This window comes from Podarcis vaucheri (assembly GCF_965113315.1).
Source record: "Podarcis vaucheri genome assembly, chromosome: 4".
Lineage (NCBI taxonomy): Eukaryota > Metazoa > Chordata > Lepidosauria > Squamata > Lacertidae > Podarcis > Podarcis vaucheri.
In genome coordinates, this window is record NC_138762.1 from 67,524,651 (window position 1) to 67,544,951 (window position 20,301).

The 20,301-nt window shown below is 40.0% G+C and overlaps 1 protein-coding gene across 4 annotated transcripts in view; it reads left to right on the forward strand.

The window, feature by feature from the left end:
- Nucleotides 1-20,301, forward strand: part of SH3KBP1 (SH3 domain containing kinase binding protein 1) — a 153,461-nt gene that overhangs the window by 87,735 nt on the left and 45,425 nt on the right. For 3 of the 4 annotated variants that reach the window (XM_082220594.1, XM_082220596.1, XM_082220593.1), the window contains exons 5-7: nt 1,755-1,881; nt 6,160-6,234; nt 12,760-12,956. In XM_082220594.1, the coding sequence (XP_082076720.1) occupies nt 1,755-1,881; nt 6,160-6,234; nt 12,760-12,956 (399 nt within the window). The remainder of the gene's footprint in view (nt 1-1,754; nt 1,882-6,159; nt 6,235-12,759; nt 12,957-20,301) is intronic. The other variant, XM_082220595.1, reaches the window with a different exon arrangement.

The following is a 20,301-nucleotide window of genomic DNA, read 5'->3' on the forward strand; positions in this document are numbered from 1 at the left end:
TTGGAAGGAGTTGCATGTGTAAGCAACAGTGGAGGAATCTTTGATGGGCTGACTGAGAGGGGTGGTTGTGAAACCAGGGGTTAGCAACCTTTTTCAGCAGGGGGCCGGTCCACTGTCCCTCAGACCATGTGGGGGGGGCAGACTATATTTTGAAAAAAATATGTGAACAAATTCCTATGCCCCAGAAATAACTCAGAGATGCATTTTAAATAAAAGTACACATTCTACTTGTGTAAAAACACGCTGATTCCTGGACCGTCCGTGGGCCAGACTGAGAAGGCCATTGGGCTGGATCTGGCCCCCAGGCCTTAGTTTGCCTACCCCTGAGCTAGACCAGCTTTCGCCTTCAGCTTGGTGTACATTTCAGTGTGTGTGTGTGTGTGTGTGTGTGTGTGTGTGTGTGTGTAGGGCTCATGTGATTTGTGGGTTCCAGGAGAAGACCTCAAGAACGCAATGCACCCACAGGCATCATGTTGCTGAACTCTGATCTATTTTCTCTTTCCCCATTGCTCAGTTTCTTACAAAAACAAACAAGCGATATTTCCAAATCTAGTATTTCTTCAAAATAATTGCACTACAGAAATATTCTTTGTTTATATATTTCTCTCTCTCTCTCTCTCTCTCTCTCTCTGTGTGTGTGTGTGTGTGTGTGTGTGTATCTCCAGCTTTAGTCACCTACCTGTTTGGAAATTTTTGCAACAGTGTAGTCTGTTTTGAATCAATAGGCTTATTAATTTTTTCAATTATTTTAAAAAATGATAATTACACAGACATTTCCAAACTGAACTGACTTTTTATTTTATTTTTAAACCTGTATCAAACTGAAAATACTCAGTAAAACAAAGTGTTGTAACATTTTCAGTAAGCTTTTTTAACTAAGTTTTGTACAGTCGCTTCCTAAATAATTGTGTTTTTTGGTTAAAAAAATCATTTCTTTTTGCTAGAAAGAAGGGTTTGGGACCCATGTTAGAGATTAATCTTTTGCATACAGAAGCTGTCCTCTTCTGTCACTTTTCTGTGGATGGACAATGTCTGATGGATGGAAATTATTAAAATGTCAAGAATATCCTTAGCTGATCTAAAGAATGAGTCATTCCTTGCTGTCACATTATAACCCAAGGGCATTTGGTATTTAGGGACTGTCATTTCCTAGCAGGAAGCTGCTGCTCCATATGGAATAGTTTTGCATAGGAGGAACTAAATCATTTTATGTGACATATTTATTTTTAATGCTGTTAGGCTAGTAAATAATTCATTCAGGGCTTTCCAATAGAAATAACTTCTGTATTGTGTTGACATATTCCTTGTCTTCAATTCAGAGTACTCAAGTCTGGTAGCATCATTCATATAACAAAAATGATAACATCAAGAATTATTGTCCACAGTAGTATAAATGAAATAACGTGGCCATTTTTTACTCTTTCTGTTGAAATATTGATTAAATTTCCATTTCAGCCCAGAAGCAGTTGAGTTCATTTGGGAATTAAACTAATCATAACAAATGCAAGAATTTTGTGGTGCGGTTACTATGGAATTAATTGCTAGTTGTTACCTTTTTATATGGTACTTCTAATTTGTGATGTGCTTTATTGTGTTTGCCCCCTCACAACAACCCTCTGAGATAGGTCACTGTTGTCAGTTCAAGTTTTATATATTATCAAAACCAATGAAAGATTTACTCAATTTATTCCAAATTTTCCTATGTAGATGTAAACTTGCAAACCTCAGTATGTATGTCTTCTTTCTTGGCTCAGGTGGAAGAGGGTTGGTGGGAAGGAGTTCTCAATGGGAAGACTGGCATGTTTCCTTCCAACTTCATAAAGGAGCTTTCTGATTCTGACGATACTGGAACTGTCCAACAGGAGCAGCTAATAAAACCAAGTAAGGATACAAATGTTAACTGACCCTTCTTTGTGTTAGCTTTGGTTACTGTTGTTTTTTTTTTACTGCCATGGTGGTATTTCCAGGTATTCCTGCTTCTGAACATCTGCTGCCATATGTTAATCTGGAGCGATCTAGCTGGGAGAAGTTACAGATGGGTAGCCGTGTTGGTCTGCCATAGTCAAAATAAAAAATTTCCTTCCTGTAGCACCTTAAAGACCAACTAAGTTAGTTCTTGGTATAGCTGGGAGAAGTTGTTGTGAATTGTCCAGGGTGGTACAGATGCAGTCCTTACTGCAGTTTTGCAATTGGGAGTGGGCTGCAAAATTACACGCTGCTTCCCTTCCCTTCTTCACAAAGTACCCTGCCCTTCTCACCTATGATTTAGCATTATGCCTCCCCACTGGAACCTCCTAAATGCGAATTCAGAAAATTCATTTTTAAAGTGGAGAAGGAGGAAAATAAATGATCCTGTGGTTTGCTCCAAATCACTGGGCTTTCTGTTTGGGGAGTGTGACACTTGGCAGTGGGTCTGTGGGTCTGCTTTTCTTTTTGGAATTTTAAAACCTATTTCATCTATTCCCAAGATTGAAAAATCAAACTTCCATTATGTGAGGACTTCTTATTCTTTCTGTAAAGACCCCTGTCTTTGGGGAATGATAAATACTGGTGCAGAATTGCCAAAAGACCTGTACAAATTATTTTAGCAAAATTAATTGTTTTGGACCTCAGCAGTGTTCCTCGGGGACTTGCACAGGGCTTCCCTCACATCTGTCTCTGGAAGAATACAGTAGAAGGCTCTTTTTGAGCCTATTATTCTTAGTGGTCTGCTTATCTGTTGGCATCAATAAATGCCAAGTGTGTTTGGGAAGGTTTATGCTATCTGCTGCCTCCCTCAGTTTGCTTCTTTATAAACAGAGCATATGATTAATTCATATGATTTGCTGTATGTAACGCTGTTAAAATAATTTTAGGTATTTTATATTGCACTTGAATTTTCTTGCAGCACTAAGGATTTGTGTGCTTGCAGACCACTTCTGTCATAAATTACAATATCGAATGACGTGTGTGTGTATGGGGCTTCCCTTGTAACATGCTTTTCAGCCTCTTCCCTAGTAACATGCCTTTCAGCATCTTAGGTGTTATCATTTATCAGTTTTGTTCAGAAGAGAAGTATAGTGCTCTTTTTTGAGGGGAGGGGTTATGGTTTTATCCTATTTTTAACAGAATAGATATAAATCATTTTATATCAATGCCTAGATTGTCTTATAAGTATCACTGCTGATGTACAATATTTGCCCTATGGCTCATAATTTTGATTATCCTTTGTGGTGGTACAAGAGAAATACAATAAGCCTGGATTTTTAAAGTATCGCTTTGATATAAAATGCAATTGGCTCGAGCCCACAGAAGGACTGACTTAGGTGAAAAAAACAAAACAAAATAAATGCACTTGGTTTTTTTTGTCCCTCCTCCTTCAGTGTAACAACTAATAACAGCATGCCATGTCCTGGCATCATAATATTGTGACTTACGACCTCACTCTATAATTCATGACATCAGGACATGGGTAAGTTGTTGTAGGTGATACAAGTAGGGAAAAGGAGGGGCTATGAATGTGGCTGCTGCTTTCATCAGCAGGTCTCATGTATATCTAGTCCCTGTTGGGATACTGCCAGGGAGATAAAGTCCATCATGGCCCCAAGCCGTCTGCCGGACGTCCATCGATCTCCCGTAGACACGCAGTATCATCGATTAGCGACATGAGGTTCTAGAAAATAACTTGCCACATTCCAGAGCTCATGCACACTCTTATCAGCAGATAATGCACAGCAGAAGTTGCACTCAGGAGAGCATTATTTACAAGCTTTATTCAGCGTTGATCAGAACAGAGAAAGACATGACTGTCTGCATCAGTGTCTTCGACAGAGAGAGAAAAATGAAAGCAATAGCAAACATAAACATCCTGTGAACAGACATGCGCAGACTCTGACTCACAAAGCCTGCTCCCTTTTAAGGTGGAACAGAAATATCCTAACAGTCCCAGCCTAAGGTAGCAACTTCCATGTTATCTTTAATGCAGCTCAGACAGATAAATGGGCCCTGCTTATTTCCTTGTCTGTTAAGGATGTGCTGTACTGTCTCCATACCTGTCTGTACAGCACAATGGATCCCTAGTTGGTTCGTTGTCAGTGGCAGATTCTGTGTGCCTGACATACACTGACTCTCAACTTCTCCCCTTAGTTCCCAGTCACACGGTTGTTATTTTTAATCATCCAGGAACTTAATGGTCTTAACATTTCAGATATTCAGAGCACCTCTGAATATTGTGATGTTTACAACAATCCTGCAATTTAAGTCAGTATTATTGTCCCTCATATCGAATAAGGGAGGACTGAAATCAAGAGAGAGTGGCTTGCCTACTACTACATAGTGAGTTCATGTCAGAGTCATGATTCGAACAAGAGACTCCCTGATTCGTAGCATCGTCTCCTAGCCACTCTGCTGCACCAACTCTGCACTTCTCCTGAACTTCAGTAAGTGAAAGGTCATGCTTGTGCACCTAGCAGATCTAAAGGCAGATGACTCCTCATAATAATAATAATTTTATTTATACAGTGGTGCCCCGGAAGACGAATGCCCCGCAAGACGGAAAACCCGCTAGACGAAAGGGTTTTCCGTTTTTGAGCTGCTTCGCAAGACGATTTCCCCTATGGGCTTGCTTTGCAAGACGAAAACGTCTTGCAAGTGTTCCGATTTTTTTCCGCTCCCCCCCCCTTTTCTAAGCCGCTAATAGCCTTTTAGCCGCTAATCCGCTAAGCCTTTAATAGCTGCTAAACCGCTAATAGCGCTAATCCGCTAAGCCGCTAATAGGGTTGCTTCGCAAGACGAAAAAACCGCTAGACTCGTGGAACGGATTAATTTCGTCTTGCGAGGCACCACTGTACTCCGCCCTCCCCAGCCAAGGCCGGGCTCAGGGTGGCTAACAACCAATAATAAAAATGAGTTGAATGAATACAACTTAAAAACAAGATTGAAATACAACATTAAAACATTAAGATGCAGCCTCTTCACAGGAGGAGAAAGGAAAAAGAAAGAGGGGGACGGAATCAAAGCCAAAGGCCAGGCGGAACAACTCTATCTTACAGGCCCTGCGGAAAGAAATCAGATCCTGCAGGGCCCTGGTCTCATGAGACAGAGCGTTCCACCAGGCCGGAGCCAGTGTTGAAAAAGCCCTGGCTCTGGTTGAGGCTAATCTAACCTCCTTAGGGCCTGGGACCTCTAGGGTGTTGCTATTTATGGACCTTAAGGTCCTCCGTGGGGCATACCAGGAGAGGTGGTCCCATAGGTACGAGGGCCCTAGGCCGAATCCACACAGCACCTGCACCGCTCATTCTGCACTCTTGGCATTTAGAAGGCCATCACGGAGGGTAGATAGAGGAACCCAGAAAAGGTGGAAAGAGAAAGCATTCAAGAGGGGACGCCCACAAAAAATTCAGGCCACCTTAGCCTTTGAAGCAGAATGTAAATATCCATGTATAATAAACAAGCTCCAGATTTTCAACAAATAATTTGCCTTGGTTTGATGCAGTATATGATTACTTATCTTTTTTCTTTCATTTTCTTCTTGTATACTGTTAATACAATAATTGCTCTTTTTACATTTTTAAAATTTTCTGTAATTTGCCTTATTATATTTCAGTATTGTAAAGTGAAAAACATAATAAGCATTTCAATTATTAGCCCATGTTTGCAATTTTCAACAAGGTTCTGCAGCATTGCACTCTGTTATTAGTATAAGCTTGTTCAGTGGTTAAAGAAACATTATTCTAGTGAATGACTGGAGTTAATTTGGTTTAAATTGTTTGTTATGGTAGAATAAAAAAATGAACACCTTTTTTTCCAGAAGTCCCAGTATTTTGTGTCATTTCCAGGGAAGAAGTATGTATGCTCCAGTTAATGCTTTCCTTTCTATTCACAATTCTACAGTTATCATTTTGCCTTGATTTGCTATAACAGATGTTGCACTGTAATGTCCATTTTATAATACAATCATTAGCAAACTTTTGTGCTCTTCCTGTTTGAAATGCATACAGTGGAAGTGTAGACTACCAAAAGCCTTTTCTTTTACTATTTAAAGTTCCATTGAAAAGCAAAAATTAAAAACAACTCCTCTCCTTTCTTTTGCCATTATTCGATTCTCCTATTCTCCCTCCCTTTTGTTTCTCCTCCCCCCCCTTTTTTTTTGGCTTTCCTTTTCTTTCATTCTGCTGTCAGGAAAGTCTGCCTTTCAAGGGACAATTCTGTATAAAGTGGCACCAGCAAAGATTGACAGCTACAGACGCTATAACAGTGAGTTAATTAAAAGAAAATAGGAAATGCTAAGCTAAGGCTGCTCCTTGATTGTGTACGAATTCATCTGCTAAAGAATAATGTCCATCCATTGCACTCAGTCTTGGCTGCTCTGTGAGCTGAAGTTGGTCTGGTTTGCTTCCTGTTGCACAGCACATACATTCTCAGAATGTATACCAGTATTTCTTTTCAGCATGCATGTGTGTGTACATGTATGTACAGTGTTGGGATACACCTAAAGCGCCATGAAACTTTCCTTGGTACTTAATTTCAATTTCTACCTTGTATAGCTGCTGATAGAGGCACATATCTTCAAAGGAGGAGTAGGTCAGTAGTAGAGCTTTGCACGCAGAACATCCTAGGATTCAATTTCCTGTGTCTTCAGTTGAAAGGATCTCAGGCTGCAGGGCTGGGAAAAATCTCTGGTTGAAACTATGAGCAACCATTGCCCAATGGAGTAGACAGCCCAATGGAGTAGACAGTTTAGGTAGATCTGTATTGACTCTCTGTAGGGGAATGTTCAAATAAAAAGGCAAGCCATTTTTATGCATTGAAGAACCAGGATGGGGGAACCTGAAATACTGGTCAAGTTGATTTCTGACAATTGCCTGTCATCCAGTTGTTTTAAATTTTGACAGAAGTACTTCCTGCCTCATTTCCTAACAATGGACAGCTGTTATATTGCCAGGTCAAAAATTAGGAAACCAATAACAGAATATGGGCTTTCAACCGTTTTTGGACGATATGTCACCCAGCCGTATTGCTTACTGCTTTGCTCCTGTAATCCCCTCCTCCAGACACTTTTACAAGTATGTATTTGTCATGTCAGGAAAGTGGCTGGTGCAGGGAACTGCAGGAGAAAAGCAGTGGGAAGAAGCAAGGTGAAGGACCCCTTCCCTCCCATCGCTGTACTGTAGCCATTCGACAGATTGGTCTCTGCGAAATGTGTAGTTCCAGCATTAGTCTGGCCTCTTGGTATTCTGCTTTTCATGCTGTCTCAGATTTCAGGTAAACATTGCCCTGAACACATGTTATGTTCTCTTTCCATTGAAGCTAATTGAATATCAAAAAGCTTTTCCTATTGTTAGACTGTAACTGCTGTGAAGTAAGCAATAGACATCTGTAAGTGCACAGAAAAATTAAAGCAAGTAAATAATGTAGAGGACAGGAATAGGAAATGAAATCTTAGAATAATCCTTAGTTACAAAGATGGCAAAAGCATCCATGTTGATAGTTGCGTCCATAGTGATAGACTTACAGCCATGCTGAGGGCTCCAGCATTCATTTTGCACTGCTTAATGCATGTTGTTCCATGATGCAGGGGACTGCTCATTCCTCTTTATCCTGCATGATTTGTTGCCAAAGCCTAAGAAGTTAAGGTTTGTTTGTCTTATATGAGAATTGGTGTGCTTTATATACTATATATACTAGAAAGGAATTGGCAAAAATCTTGGACAATAAAACTGCATTTGGTGAAAAAAAATATACCTGAACGAAGTATATGTTGTTGGCATCCATCTGTCTCGGGAGACAATGGAGGAGTGCTCCTTCATGGTAAAGTCAAAGTTGGAGAGTCAAGTTGGAAAGTTACAGCACCTGTTGTGGAGAGACATGTTTTATTGCAGGTAGAGCAGATGAGGTGTCCTGTTTTGCTGCCACAGCTGCACCACATCATTTCTTCTCTGTGTACATGAATATTATTAGAATTTTTTTTTTTGCATTCCACCAGGTTTCTGTTATACCTGCTATATACCTCTCCAGCTATCTCTACCTTTCTACTGGGCCCTGATTGTAGAACATGTAGTGTTTCTGAGAAAGCTACCTTGGAAGTTCTGGCTTTAACCCCGTATCTAGCAACTTCAATTTGGCTTCCAGGCCTGCACAACTACTTTCCCCCAGGGGGCAGACTTTGATAATTTGGTGCCCCCCACAAAATATTTCTTACTGTCACAATAATTCCTTCCGGTACAGTTGCTTTTATGGATCTTCTCAGAAGGTACCCGTATAAATATAGTGTTGTTTTGTGGTTGTTGTTGTTAAGTGCCCCTCGGCTTGGCACTCTGTGCATAGGAACCGCCCACACCACCCTAATTCTGATGCTGCAGTCCCCCATATAATTTGTACCAACTCACACATCCCCAGCACTAGCTACACAGCCTATCTAGATTATACGTCACATATTTTAACACTAGGCAGGTAATTTACTGCAGGTAAGCACACCCATCCCACACCCAGCTGTTTGTGTACATCAGGCTTCCTCAACCTCAGCCCTCCAGATGTTTATGGCCTACAACTCCCATGATCCCTAGCTAGCAGGACCAGTGGTCAGGGATGATGGGAATTGTAGTCTCAAAACATCCAGAGGGCTGAGGTTGAGGAAGCCTGGTGTACATAATAATCAAATTTCCCATGACTGGGAGTCCTCTGCTCCCCAGAAGGGTATCCTCAGCAGGACACAGTACCTGTTCACTCTCCAAGGAATTGATCCCTTCAGGTGCATCGTTTCCTTGTTTTTCAGAGTGATGCCTTTCTTACCTGGAAAGTTGTAACGCTGAGACTGATGCATTTCTGTCACATCTCTGAAGGTCTTGCCCACCAATCAGTCTCTTTTTCTCAGCTTCTGTACCCTAGATCAGCTGCCTTGACCTTAGGGGAACAAACTTAATTCCTGGGTTCCAGGAGGTCATTGCACCAAGCACACCCCGCCCCATAACTGCTGCCTAACAGGAAGATAGTTGTACACCTGTCACTCTACAGTACCCTAGTTTTCTGTCTGCATATCTCATATTTATTGGCTTTCTTTACTTGGGAGCTTGTGATTTATTAGAGATGGGGGATTGAGTGAAATAATGTGCTTGTTACACTTTGTCATCGAGGCCCTGAGACACTTTGTCAGCAAAGGTAGATAATGTTGGTTTGAACATGTAGACTAATCCTTTCTCTCACACAGCAAGTAAGTTGCTTACACTTTCGTTGCTCTTTTTTCACTCATTTCTTGTGTGTTCCTTATCTTGAAGATAAAACTTTAGGGAAGAGAAAATAGGTAGTGATGGAGCAAATAGTTTGCATGCAAATGTTCCCAGGTTTAGTCTCTGAAATTACCTGATAAAAGGATCAGGTAGCAGGTGATGCCATAGATTCCTATTTGAGATCTTGTAGAACTATCAGTTAGAGAAGAGAGCACTGGGTTGGTGGTCTGCATAAAACATAAATATGCAGTAAAGAGGAAAGAAGTAAAATTCGCTGTTTCTTTTCTCACGTTTCCCTTCTCCCTCTAGGAGTGATACCCCAAGACAATGCCTATTTGTATCTTAGCTTTATAACTTTTCCTCCTTGGCTGCTAGGATCAGATTAGACAGAAATAGTTGTCTGGCTCAGATGTTTGCCTTTCATAAGTCATAGTCATGATTAACCACAGTTCTGACTCCAGATGACGTGGAAAACTGTGCTTCAACATAATACATGTGGAAGATTCTAAATTCCCAGCTATGAAGGAGGACACTCGCTTTCTCCCATTCTTCTTGTTCCAATAAACTGGTTTAACATGTTGTGCTAACATGGCTAGAGTGTGACACAGGTAAACCAGTGTTCTCTAAGTTAGCCGGTACAAATACTGAATATTTGTTAGTGACAAGCAACCTTTAGGAGCAACATGGAATGATCAGATACATCTTGAGTTTGCTTGCACAGAGGAAAAGTTGGCATGCAACCATAGCAATAAAATATCCATTCTCTCTGAAGATACTGAGTGCTTTGAAGGAGAAACAAGTTTACCCTCTAATATAAACAGAATAGCCTTTCTCAATGAGGATAGTAGAGTGAAACAGGTTGTCTGTCTTGATTTATTTTATTCCTGCACAGGGGTGTGGATATGTGCCTTTGAAACAAGATTGTCTCAGCTAGAGAGGAATGTAATTAAATGTTTTGGCAATGATCAGGTTACCCAGAATATTTGATTGCATATTTGATTAAGTACTATTTAGCTTTCTTTTTCTTCCTTAAATAATATATCATTTTGATTGCGTAACTGGCTTGATGTGAGTCATACACTTAAAAGGTCACATATATATGGATTGACTACAAGTACCATCTGAATAAGATTGGTATGGTAAGAAGCTCGGCATTCAATTAATTTTCTCATCTCCCCTCTCCCCCTCAATTTTCATTACACAAGTGTTCTGAATTAATTTCTTGGATCTTCTTCTGGATCCAGTAGCAGCAGTGAGTACAAGCAGTATGAAGTCAGGTAATCCTGATGATGCTCAGTGTGAAAAAACTTCACCTGTGTATACCCATTTGTTCTAGCCAGGTGGCCCTTAGACTCTGCACCAGATTTCTTAGAGCTGACATGGCCACCAAAGGCTGGGGGCTTTTGTTGTGATCATACCTTAGTTATAGATTGCCCTGTTCAAGCATATTCACCTTGTGTCAGCCATACTACCCTTTAGGCAGCAGATGAAAACTGCCCTATTCTCCCCAGCTTTTGATAGGATATATAGTGATGTGGTTGTAACCTGTTTGCAGTTGCTGGTGTGTGTGCGTGTATGTATCATACCACTGTGTGATAAAATAACAGTGTTGTGTACAATGTTAAAACATGAAGCACCATTTTAAAAAAATAAAATATTGTCATTAAGGTGACTGACTAATCAAAAAAAAATTAAATAGCTTCAAAATCCTGTTGGCATGATTTTGAAACCTCTTTTGAAAGTCAAAAGCAAGGATGTCTGACAATTTGCTGCTTGATTCATGTGCCATAGCATGGGACCGACAACACTGTATTTTGGACTTCTAGTTGAGACCACTTGGGCATGTGTAACATTATAGACAAGCTGTGCTGTTTTACATTCCTCTAACTTTGTGTCTAGCAGGTGGTGCTGTGGTCTAAACCACAGAGCCTAGGGCTTGCCAATCAGAAGGTTGGCGGTTCGAATCTCCATGACGGGGTGAGCTCCTATTGTTCGGTCCCAGCTCCTGCCCACCTATCAGTTCAAAAGCACATCAAAGTGCAAGTAGATAAATAGGTACCACCCTGGCGGGAAGGTAAACGGCGTTTCCGTGCGCTGCTCTGGTTTGCCAGAATCATGCTGGCCCCATGACCTGGAAGATGTCTGCGGACAAAACGCTGGCTCCTTCGGCCTATAGAGCGAGATGAGCGTGGAACCCCAGAGTCGTCCGCGACTGGACCTAATGGTCAGGGGTACCTTTACCTTTATCTTTGTGTCTCACAGTGTAATCCTAACCACATCTACTCAGAAGTAAGTGCTGTTGAATTCAGTGGGCTTACTCTCAGGAAAGTGGGGTTAGGATTGCAGCCTAAGGCATCTTGAAGACCACTGTTGGAAAAGCAGGTAAGAAATACCACTTATTTGTCAAAGGCCTCTCCCCGCTTTATCCAAGGGAAGAGAAGAGCTCATTTCATTTTGCTTTTTTTACCGATTCAGTAAACCCACCTTATCACACACACTTGCTTCATCACTTAATTGCCTAACAGCTTCATCTGGCTTTACATAAATCATAATATTATGATGCCTTCCATATCAAGTTACAAAAGGAATTAATTGAGAACATTTTAAATGCAATCTTTTCTGGCTGCTAGATATCTTTCACATCCTTGCATGAAGCCATCCTGGCAATGGCCAGAAGGGACAAGTTGCGCTCAGTAAATACATCACACACTGTTTTTAAATACCAGTTTAAGTGGCCAAGAAGCCATGAAACTGAATCAACATTGCTAGGTTATGGAACTATTTAGATAAATTATGTAACCGCTGCATCAGACAGAATTTTGGAAGTCTCTTTTCAGGCATGCAAATCTCATTGGACCTGTCATTGAAAAGATGCAAATTATTCTAGCAGGGCTCCAATTTCAGCTATCAGAAATGCTGATGGTATTCAAACTTGGGAGTACCTAAGAACTTAATTTTGCACTTGGTCAAGATCAAAAACAGCAAAGAATCCTTGTATTTCAGCATTGCAATAGATGTGGAAGTATAGTTTAAATTTGGATTTGTTTATCCTCAAATGTTCTCCATAATGCTAATAACCAGTGCTTTATTTCTAAAAAAAGTTTAGGGGTACTCGCATTTTCCTACTCATATTGAAATACTGCCCCTCAATGAGGCTAAACTTAGATTCACAAAATGTTTAGGGGGGTTGCGTACCCCTGCATCCCCCCAGAAAAAAGCACTGCTAATAACCTTAATAAACCAGATGCTGATTGTTCTACAGTCAGTTTTACTGCTACAATAAGATTTTTCTAATTCCTAATATAGGAATTAGAATCATAGAACTATAGAGTTGGAAGGCACCACGAAGATCATCTAATCCAGTCCTTCAGATGCAGGAATCTCAACTAAAGCATTCGCGACAGATGACCATCCAACCACTGCTTAAAAACCTCCAAGGATGGAAGCCCATTCCACTGTATAGGCTTATCTGCTGCTGCATGAGTGTTGCTTTGCTTACCTTCACTTTTTGAAAATCTTAAGCCACAATTTTCGTTTTTGACTTTCCCTCTTGTAGGTTTGAGAGATGCTACCGGCTCAGAAAGTGACGGTGGTGATTCAAGCAGCACGAAATCAGAAGGAGCTAATGGAGCAGCAACAATCCAACCCAAAAAGGTCAAAGGGGTTGGCTTTGGAGACATTTTTAAGGACAAACCTATAAAGCTACGTCCAAGGTCAATAGAAGTAGATAATGACTTTCTTCCAGTTGACAAGGTACAGTTTCTAACTTAATTCTTATGTGTGGACCTGCTTGGTTTCCCCCTCCCAAGTTTGGCTGTTGGGTTTGTCCTCTGCTCTGCCAAGGTCAAGAAAATGAACATTGGTTAACTGATGTGATCAATGTCATTGCCTATAAGAAATATACATCACACCAGTGATTAATTCCTTCATACACACCTGGCCTCACTAACTATAGCTGAGAGAACAAGCTTTCAATATCTACTTTAAGATTATACTAATATTATTATGGGATATGGTAATTCTGTTCAGTTACACTGTCTTCAATGTGGTTTTGTACATTTTCCCCCCACCAAGCTGCAGCTATGGTGGGTTCCATAAATGAGTACCAGTGATTGGTGGGCCTGTGGAATCTTTCCTTGAAAAGTGTATTCTATAAACTTATCATGGTTCTGGACGTTCCAAGTTATGGTACATATAATGCAATATGAACAGGTTGTTCCTCTTAATCTTACCATAATTCTCTATTATGTAAAGTGAAATTTATAAAGTGGTTCTTTATTTAACCTATTTTAAGGTTCTGCTACTTACGTACAAAGCCCTAAATAACTGGACCCAGCCAGGGCTCTACAGTCAGCTGATGAAACATGGTTAGTTTTGCCACAGCCTGATAATTTAGTATTTAGGCAAGCATTTCCCTGAACTGAATTTCTGATTTTATTAACTGACTTTTTCTTTTTAAAACGGTTTTAATTGTCATGCTTTTTAATAATGTTTTAGTGTATATTTTAATCAAGGATGTTCTGGTATTGAGTGGAATCATTATTGTTTAACCATGTATTGATTTATAGTTGTAAAATACTTAGAAGCCATTTTGGCATGCAGGTGGTATATAAATTAATAATTGATTATTTCATAATAGTACAGTGGTACCTTGCAAGACGAATGCCTCGCAAGACAAAAAACTCACTAGACGAAAGGGTTTTTTGTTTTTTGAACTGCAAGTTTGTTTCCTTTTTCTTAACACCGTTAATACAGTTGTGACTTGACTTCGAGGAGCAACTCATAGAACGCGGTGTGGTAGCCTTTTTTGAGGTTTTTAAAGACTTTGGTGATTTTTGAAGCTTTTCCAAAACTTTCCCGACACCGTGCTTCGCAAGACGGAAAAAATCGCAAGACGAGAAAACTCGCGGAACAAATTAATTTCGTCTTGCGAGGTACCACTGTATGGTAGTTTTGCATTGGCAACTAGATGATCAGTCTGAGCGACTCTTCAGGTCTTTGATGTTTTAACTACATAGTTATGTGGAAGTTCTGGTTTCAATCTAAGGATTAACTAACACTAGCTAAATGGTCTCTCTCTTTAAAAAAGAAATAAATAAATACAATTATCCTGTCTGAGAGTCCTACACTTCAGTTGATAGGCTTGTGGGTAGAGTGTACTTAATCCATTTGCTGTGTGGGAATGAGATTAAAAGCATGCTGGTGTGTGTGTGTGTGTGTGTGTGTGTGTCTTTTAAAGAAATAACTCTGTAGATGTGCTAAAAATCTATTTATAAGGTTTACATATGTGTGTATGTAGTCTGGTCAGTTTCCGAATGAGCCAACTTCACATTGTGGGTTTTGATACTATCTTGTTTCACTCAGAAGAATTTGTTTTAAATCACTGTCTGAGGTTGCTAAAAAAACAGTGAGCCTTGATTGTTTGAAACCAAAACTAATACAGTGGTACCTCGGGTTACATACACTTCAGGTTACATACGCTTCAGGTTACAGACTCCACTAACCCAGAAATAGTGCTTCAGGTTAAGAACTTTGCTTCAGGATGAGAACAGAAATTGTGCTCCGGCAGGAAGCCCCATTAGCTAAAGTGGTGCTTCAGGTTAAGAACAGTTTCAGGTTAAGTATGGACCTCTGGAACAAATTAAGTACTTAACCTGAGGTACCACTGTACTGCAGACGTCCTTGTCCTGGGCTCACAGGAAGGTGGGAGCTCTTGACCTGAGGCTTTACTCATGGTCATTGCAACTTAAGCATGTTCCACTAAACTATTGTTTAGTGTGTCATGTGAGACCAACCATTTTGTTACATAATCTATTTTCATTCTTAACCAACTTCACTTTCATTTTATCTGGATCTAACTTTAATCTGTTCCTTTGACCACAGCCTCCAATAACTGGTTTAATATACTCTCAAGCCCCCTACCACATGATTGTGCTCCATTCCTCCCATCCAACAGCCAATATCAGCCAATATTTGTAAAAATTGAAACTAAACTCAACTGAAATCCTCCTTCTCTGTAACAAGGAAAGAAGCACACAAACCCCAGAAGTCCTTTCCTTGGGCTCCTTGGGCCTCATCCGTGCAGCACTAAACCATAGTTTAGCTAGAGAACAAACCATCTGTATTAGTTCCTAATGTTCACTTTTCTTTCAAAATCCCTTTTTCTCACAGCAAATTGATTATTAGGTTCCTACCACTCCTTCAAATGCACTTAAGGGCCACTTGGCTTACAAAATCTCTTTTTGCAGCAAATTGATTTTTTATCATATTCATATCACTCCTGAAATTTCATATGCTCTTAAGGGCTACTTGGTGCTGTCTAGAGTTTATGGGATTTTCTAACAGTAGGCATTTCACTTCTGCTTGCACACATCTTAAGAAAAGATCAATAAAATTGATTTCTATACGATAGAATTACATGATGAATAATAGCTTTAAAGTGAGGTATATTTTCCCTTTCCGACATGAAAACTGCGCCAGCACTCTCAATAAATGTTCTCTTTTCTATTTATAACAGTCTAACTATACAAACAAAATCCTGTTCATGTTCCTTAGATGATGATGAGGAATCTTGGAAAGCAAACAACTCTTCCAAGAATTTCCTTTTCTAAGAGATCATTGTACCCTCTTGTGCAAAGCTGATTTTGCAAACCAGCGCATGTTGTGAAACTACTTTTAGACCAGAGGTTTGGAGAAGTAGTTGATTATTGCAAAGGAACACTGTACAATTGTTAGTTCAGCAGTAAGTTTTAGAAATATTTGTCTTCACTGTCAAAAGAATATCAGGTATAACTCAGTGGAGATCTGGTTTTTAATTTAAACAAAAACCTGAATATGTGTGTGCAGTCATTCTCATTTAGTATATGATCACATGAGTGGGGTTCACAAGCTCTATTTAGCATTACGTGTCAGTGGAAATGGATAGCAAAGTAGGGTGTGATGTCTGATAAAAGAAAGGGTGCCACTTGAACTGCTATGAGATTCAACACCATAACAATTCCCCATCTTAGTTTATAGACAAAAACAGATTCTTGAAACAGTAACTACAGTCTACTATCCATGACGCTGCTCACTTTACAAGAGTCAAGGACCAGATGTTATGAAAATATGTCCATTTCATTGAAGTTGATGTGTTGGACTACTTCAGAAGACCCCCCCCCCCCCCGTTTCCAAAAATCTGTGTTTGAGGTGACAGAAATTGCAGGGGTGAAAATTGACAAGCAGTTGTGGCACATGTACCACTGCTCCCGCTCCAAGACCACAAATTTAGATGAAAAAATGCTCTTGGAAAACGTGAGTACTAGGATTAAAACAGTAGATAATACAGTTGCTTCTGATTTACTTTATCAGTTCCTCTATCTTAACAGTTATTTTACAAGAATAGCAGCTTAGAAAACCAATCTTATCCATTGAGCATTTATTTTAAAGTAGAGTGTTTTATCAGAAAATGACTTTGTTCAGCACCTTCTCCCTCCAGCATTCATTTGAGTTTCAAATGTAGGTATGTGTCACTGTAGTGGTAAAAGGATCTGCCACAATGAGAGCCCATGATTGGTTTTCCTACATAGAAAAGTTAATGTGAAAGAGAAAAAGCAGGATGAGAATCAGACTGTACTGCTCTAGTTTTCTTCATAGATTCAAGGATCATCTAGTCCAAGTGGATCTCTCTCTCTCTCTCTCTCTCTCTCTCTCTCTCTCTCTCTCTCTCACACACACACACACACACACACACACGCTTTATTTCTCCATCCTTCATCCTTCAACCAACTCCAGAGGTTGCCAACAGCAGAGGGCATCGTAAGAGTAAGTTTCACTATGATAGTTTGCCTAGTATATAATTACACAGACCAGGGATGGGAATTAGATCCCGCCAGCAGGCCAGATCCTTATCTCCTCCACACCCCCATGAGCCTTGTTTAACAGGTGGGTAGGGCCACCCACCTGTCAATCACATCACAATGATATCAGCTAGCCCATTTTTGCATAGCACTGTGCACAGAAGCCCCGACAATCAGATCTTGCACAGTGCTGTGCAGCTTGCCAGCTGCAAAGATCAGCTGACCGTTGGGGCTTGCACAACATTGTGCACAGAGGTCCTGATGGTCAGCTGACTGTCAGCACTTGCATAGATTGGATGTTGCCCACGGATGAGAGAAACCAGCATTCTGGTTTAGTGTTGTGTTTTAGTTTTGGTGGTAGTTGCTCACTGTTTCTCCCACTTTCCCAAATAAACTTCTAAAATGAGTTTCTGGGCTGTACTGGTTTCTGGTTTCTGTTTGTTTCCCCCCATGTTGTTTTGACCTTTGGGCTATACTGCTGTTTTAAAGTGCCTTGGAGAACAGGAGGGATGATGGGCTGAAATTATCAGGCAGCGACTATTTGTCTGGACTCCCTTCTCCCCAGTAGATTACAGTATGGCAGTGGGAGTCCTACAGTCCTTGCCCTAGGTGACAATAAGTGGTGGCAGTGGAAAGAAAGAAGTGAGACAGCCCCACAGTGTAAGTGAGCTATTCTACAGGGTTGGTGCTGGAGTGGGAAGCTACAAGGATTTCACAGGATATATCTAATCCAAGGCTGGCAATTTATCCAGTGGAGTTCTTAAGCATTTGGAGTTCTGAAAATGTAGTACAGTTATTTTTAAGAACAAGCTACTGGAAAACTAGAAGGCTAGACTTTAGTTGTTTCCAAATGGTGTATTCCATCAGTTGCTTGAACTGAAACTCATCGTTTAGGAAACTGGGCTTGGTGACTCAGTGTGGGTGGCTTCTTGCCTTGTGTGAGTCAAATCTGAACCTGTTCCACTGCATAGTTTCAGCTGAGCATATTGATGTCTGTGTGACAAATTAGTCCAGGGTTGTAATTATTTCTGTTGATTAAATGTTCAGTGTTCCCCTTCCTAGGGCATAAGTAAACATGATTGGCAGCACTGATCAAATTGTTATTGCGTGCATTTAAACATGGTCTGTTTTCAATCAGGGTATTATTCTTCACCAGTTTGGTCTCCTAACATTTACCTTTAGTGCATTATACATACCTTGGTATTTCCATGTTTTCTCTTATAGTAGCACTACAGAAGCCACATCTATCATCTAGTATACAATGTAACATAATTAACATTTATAATACACTTCCTTGTTCCTTTCAGTCGCTCTTCATAGAAACTCCCTGGCCCCAGTACAAAAACATTCCCAGGAACATAGATATTTGATCATGTTTTTTTAAAAAATAACATTTTATAAAATTAAAATAAGGTATTCTTCTCTGGATTCCTTTCTGGATGCCTTTTTAAAAAAGTACTTTATCTTTACTTCTGAAAATTATACCCTCCGCTCCTCATGCTGTCTGTTCTGCTTCTCTGTTGTCAGAAGAAGCCCAGGGTTTTTATATTTACTTTTCTCTCTCTGGAAAGGAGAGAAAACCACTGCCTCGCAAGAAGCAAACTGCAAGAAGTTCCAGGTTTCCTGTCAAGTAAACAACTGTAAGCTTTGTTTCCTCATAGCTCACATTAGCCTTAAAGTGTGACTCAGTTTTAGGCTTGGCCTCCCAGTCTTAGTGAGCTCAGCACTTCCAAGGAAGTGGGAGGACTCCTCTTGCTGCTCTTGAACGCTTACTATAATCTCTAGAAAGGCAGCTTTACTTCACAATGGGAGAAGAGGTATGTCTTTCTTATTTTTAAAAAAGAACTTCTTCATTTATTTCTGCAACTGTATTCTAAGTCATGTAATGTAGAGCACAGATGTTTGGCAACAAGAGCCTTTGCCTGTATCATGGCTTAAAAATGATGTGTTAGAAGCGAGAGACTTTTCACTGAAAGCAGCTCCATCTGTGTTTGTGAAGAAATAAGTAACATATTAAAATAAGTGGCTCCTCTACAGAGGCAGAACGTCCTGGAACTCTCTGGCAGCCTCTTCTCTCCCCCCCCCCCTTTGATCAGTAAATGTACACAGATGTTTTATGATATTCTCATTTTGGTGTGAGTTTTTTAACTGTCTTTAATATTGTTATTCAGTTAACTTGTACTATCTCTATGGAAGGCATAGAGTTATGTGCTTACAGTGGTACCTCGGGTTAAGTACTTAATTTGTTCCGGATGTCCGTTCTTAACCTGAAACTGTTCTTAACCTGAAGCACCACTTTAGCTAATGGGGCCTCCCGCTGCCGCTGCGCCGCCGGAGCCTGATTTCTGTTCTCACCCTGAAGCAAAGTTCTTAACCTGAAGCACTATTTCTGGGTTAGCGGAGTCTTGTAACCTGAAGCATATGTAACCTGAAGTGTATGTAACTCGAGGTACCACTGTATTTTATTATTTAAAAAAAAGGGAAAGAAAAAGAAAGGATAGGGAAGGAAGTCCACTTCCAAAATAACATATTTGTTCCTGTTATTTGTTCTTCCAGAAAAGGATTATTATTTCTGGTTAAAATATCATCACTATTTTGGTTAAAATATCATCACTTATTAGACTTACATCGGAAACCCATTTTGGTAAATGCCATTTTTAAGATGTTGAGAGTTTGTGTAATTATACGAAACAGTTGCCTTGAGTTATAAACTTTATTATTTGCCAACTTTGTAGTATATTTGTGTATCTATACGTTTCTAATCCTCATATTTTTGAAAAGCAGTTGTCTGTCACTTCTCTTTAAACATGGAATGAAGCTACATAGCTCCCTAAATAAATGTATCAACTTAGCATGTACTGTGGGTCTTCCTGTATGTAAGGGAACAATAGAGAACAAGAAAGAGTTAGATGGAGGGACAGTATTTTTATAGCTCGCTGAAATGTCTTTGGTATTTTGGACATATTTTGAAGTGCAACTCAACATACGCTCAGTGCTACTTTATCGAAGTAAACACTGCTAATTTGTAACAACAACAACAACAACACAAACAGACACAATTCACCTGGAACCACTCCTTCTACAGGCAAGTTCTGTTAAAATGAAGAGTGTACCTATCTATGCCTTTCCCATCTTGCTTCATTTAAAAGAGATCTTTGCAAAAGGTTCCAGGTGGATTGTGTTCAGAAACATTGAGTTGAGATCTTCATTCTCACTGCACTGATAATGTGGGAAAAGTGGAGTAATCGTAATAACATCCA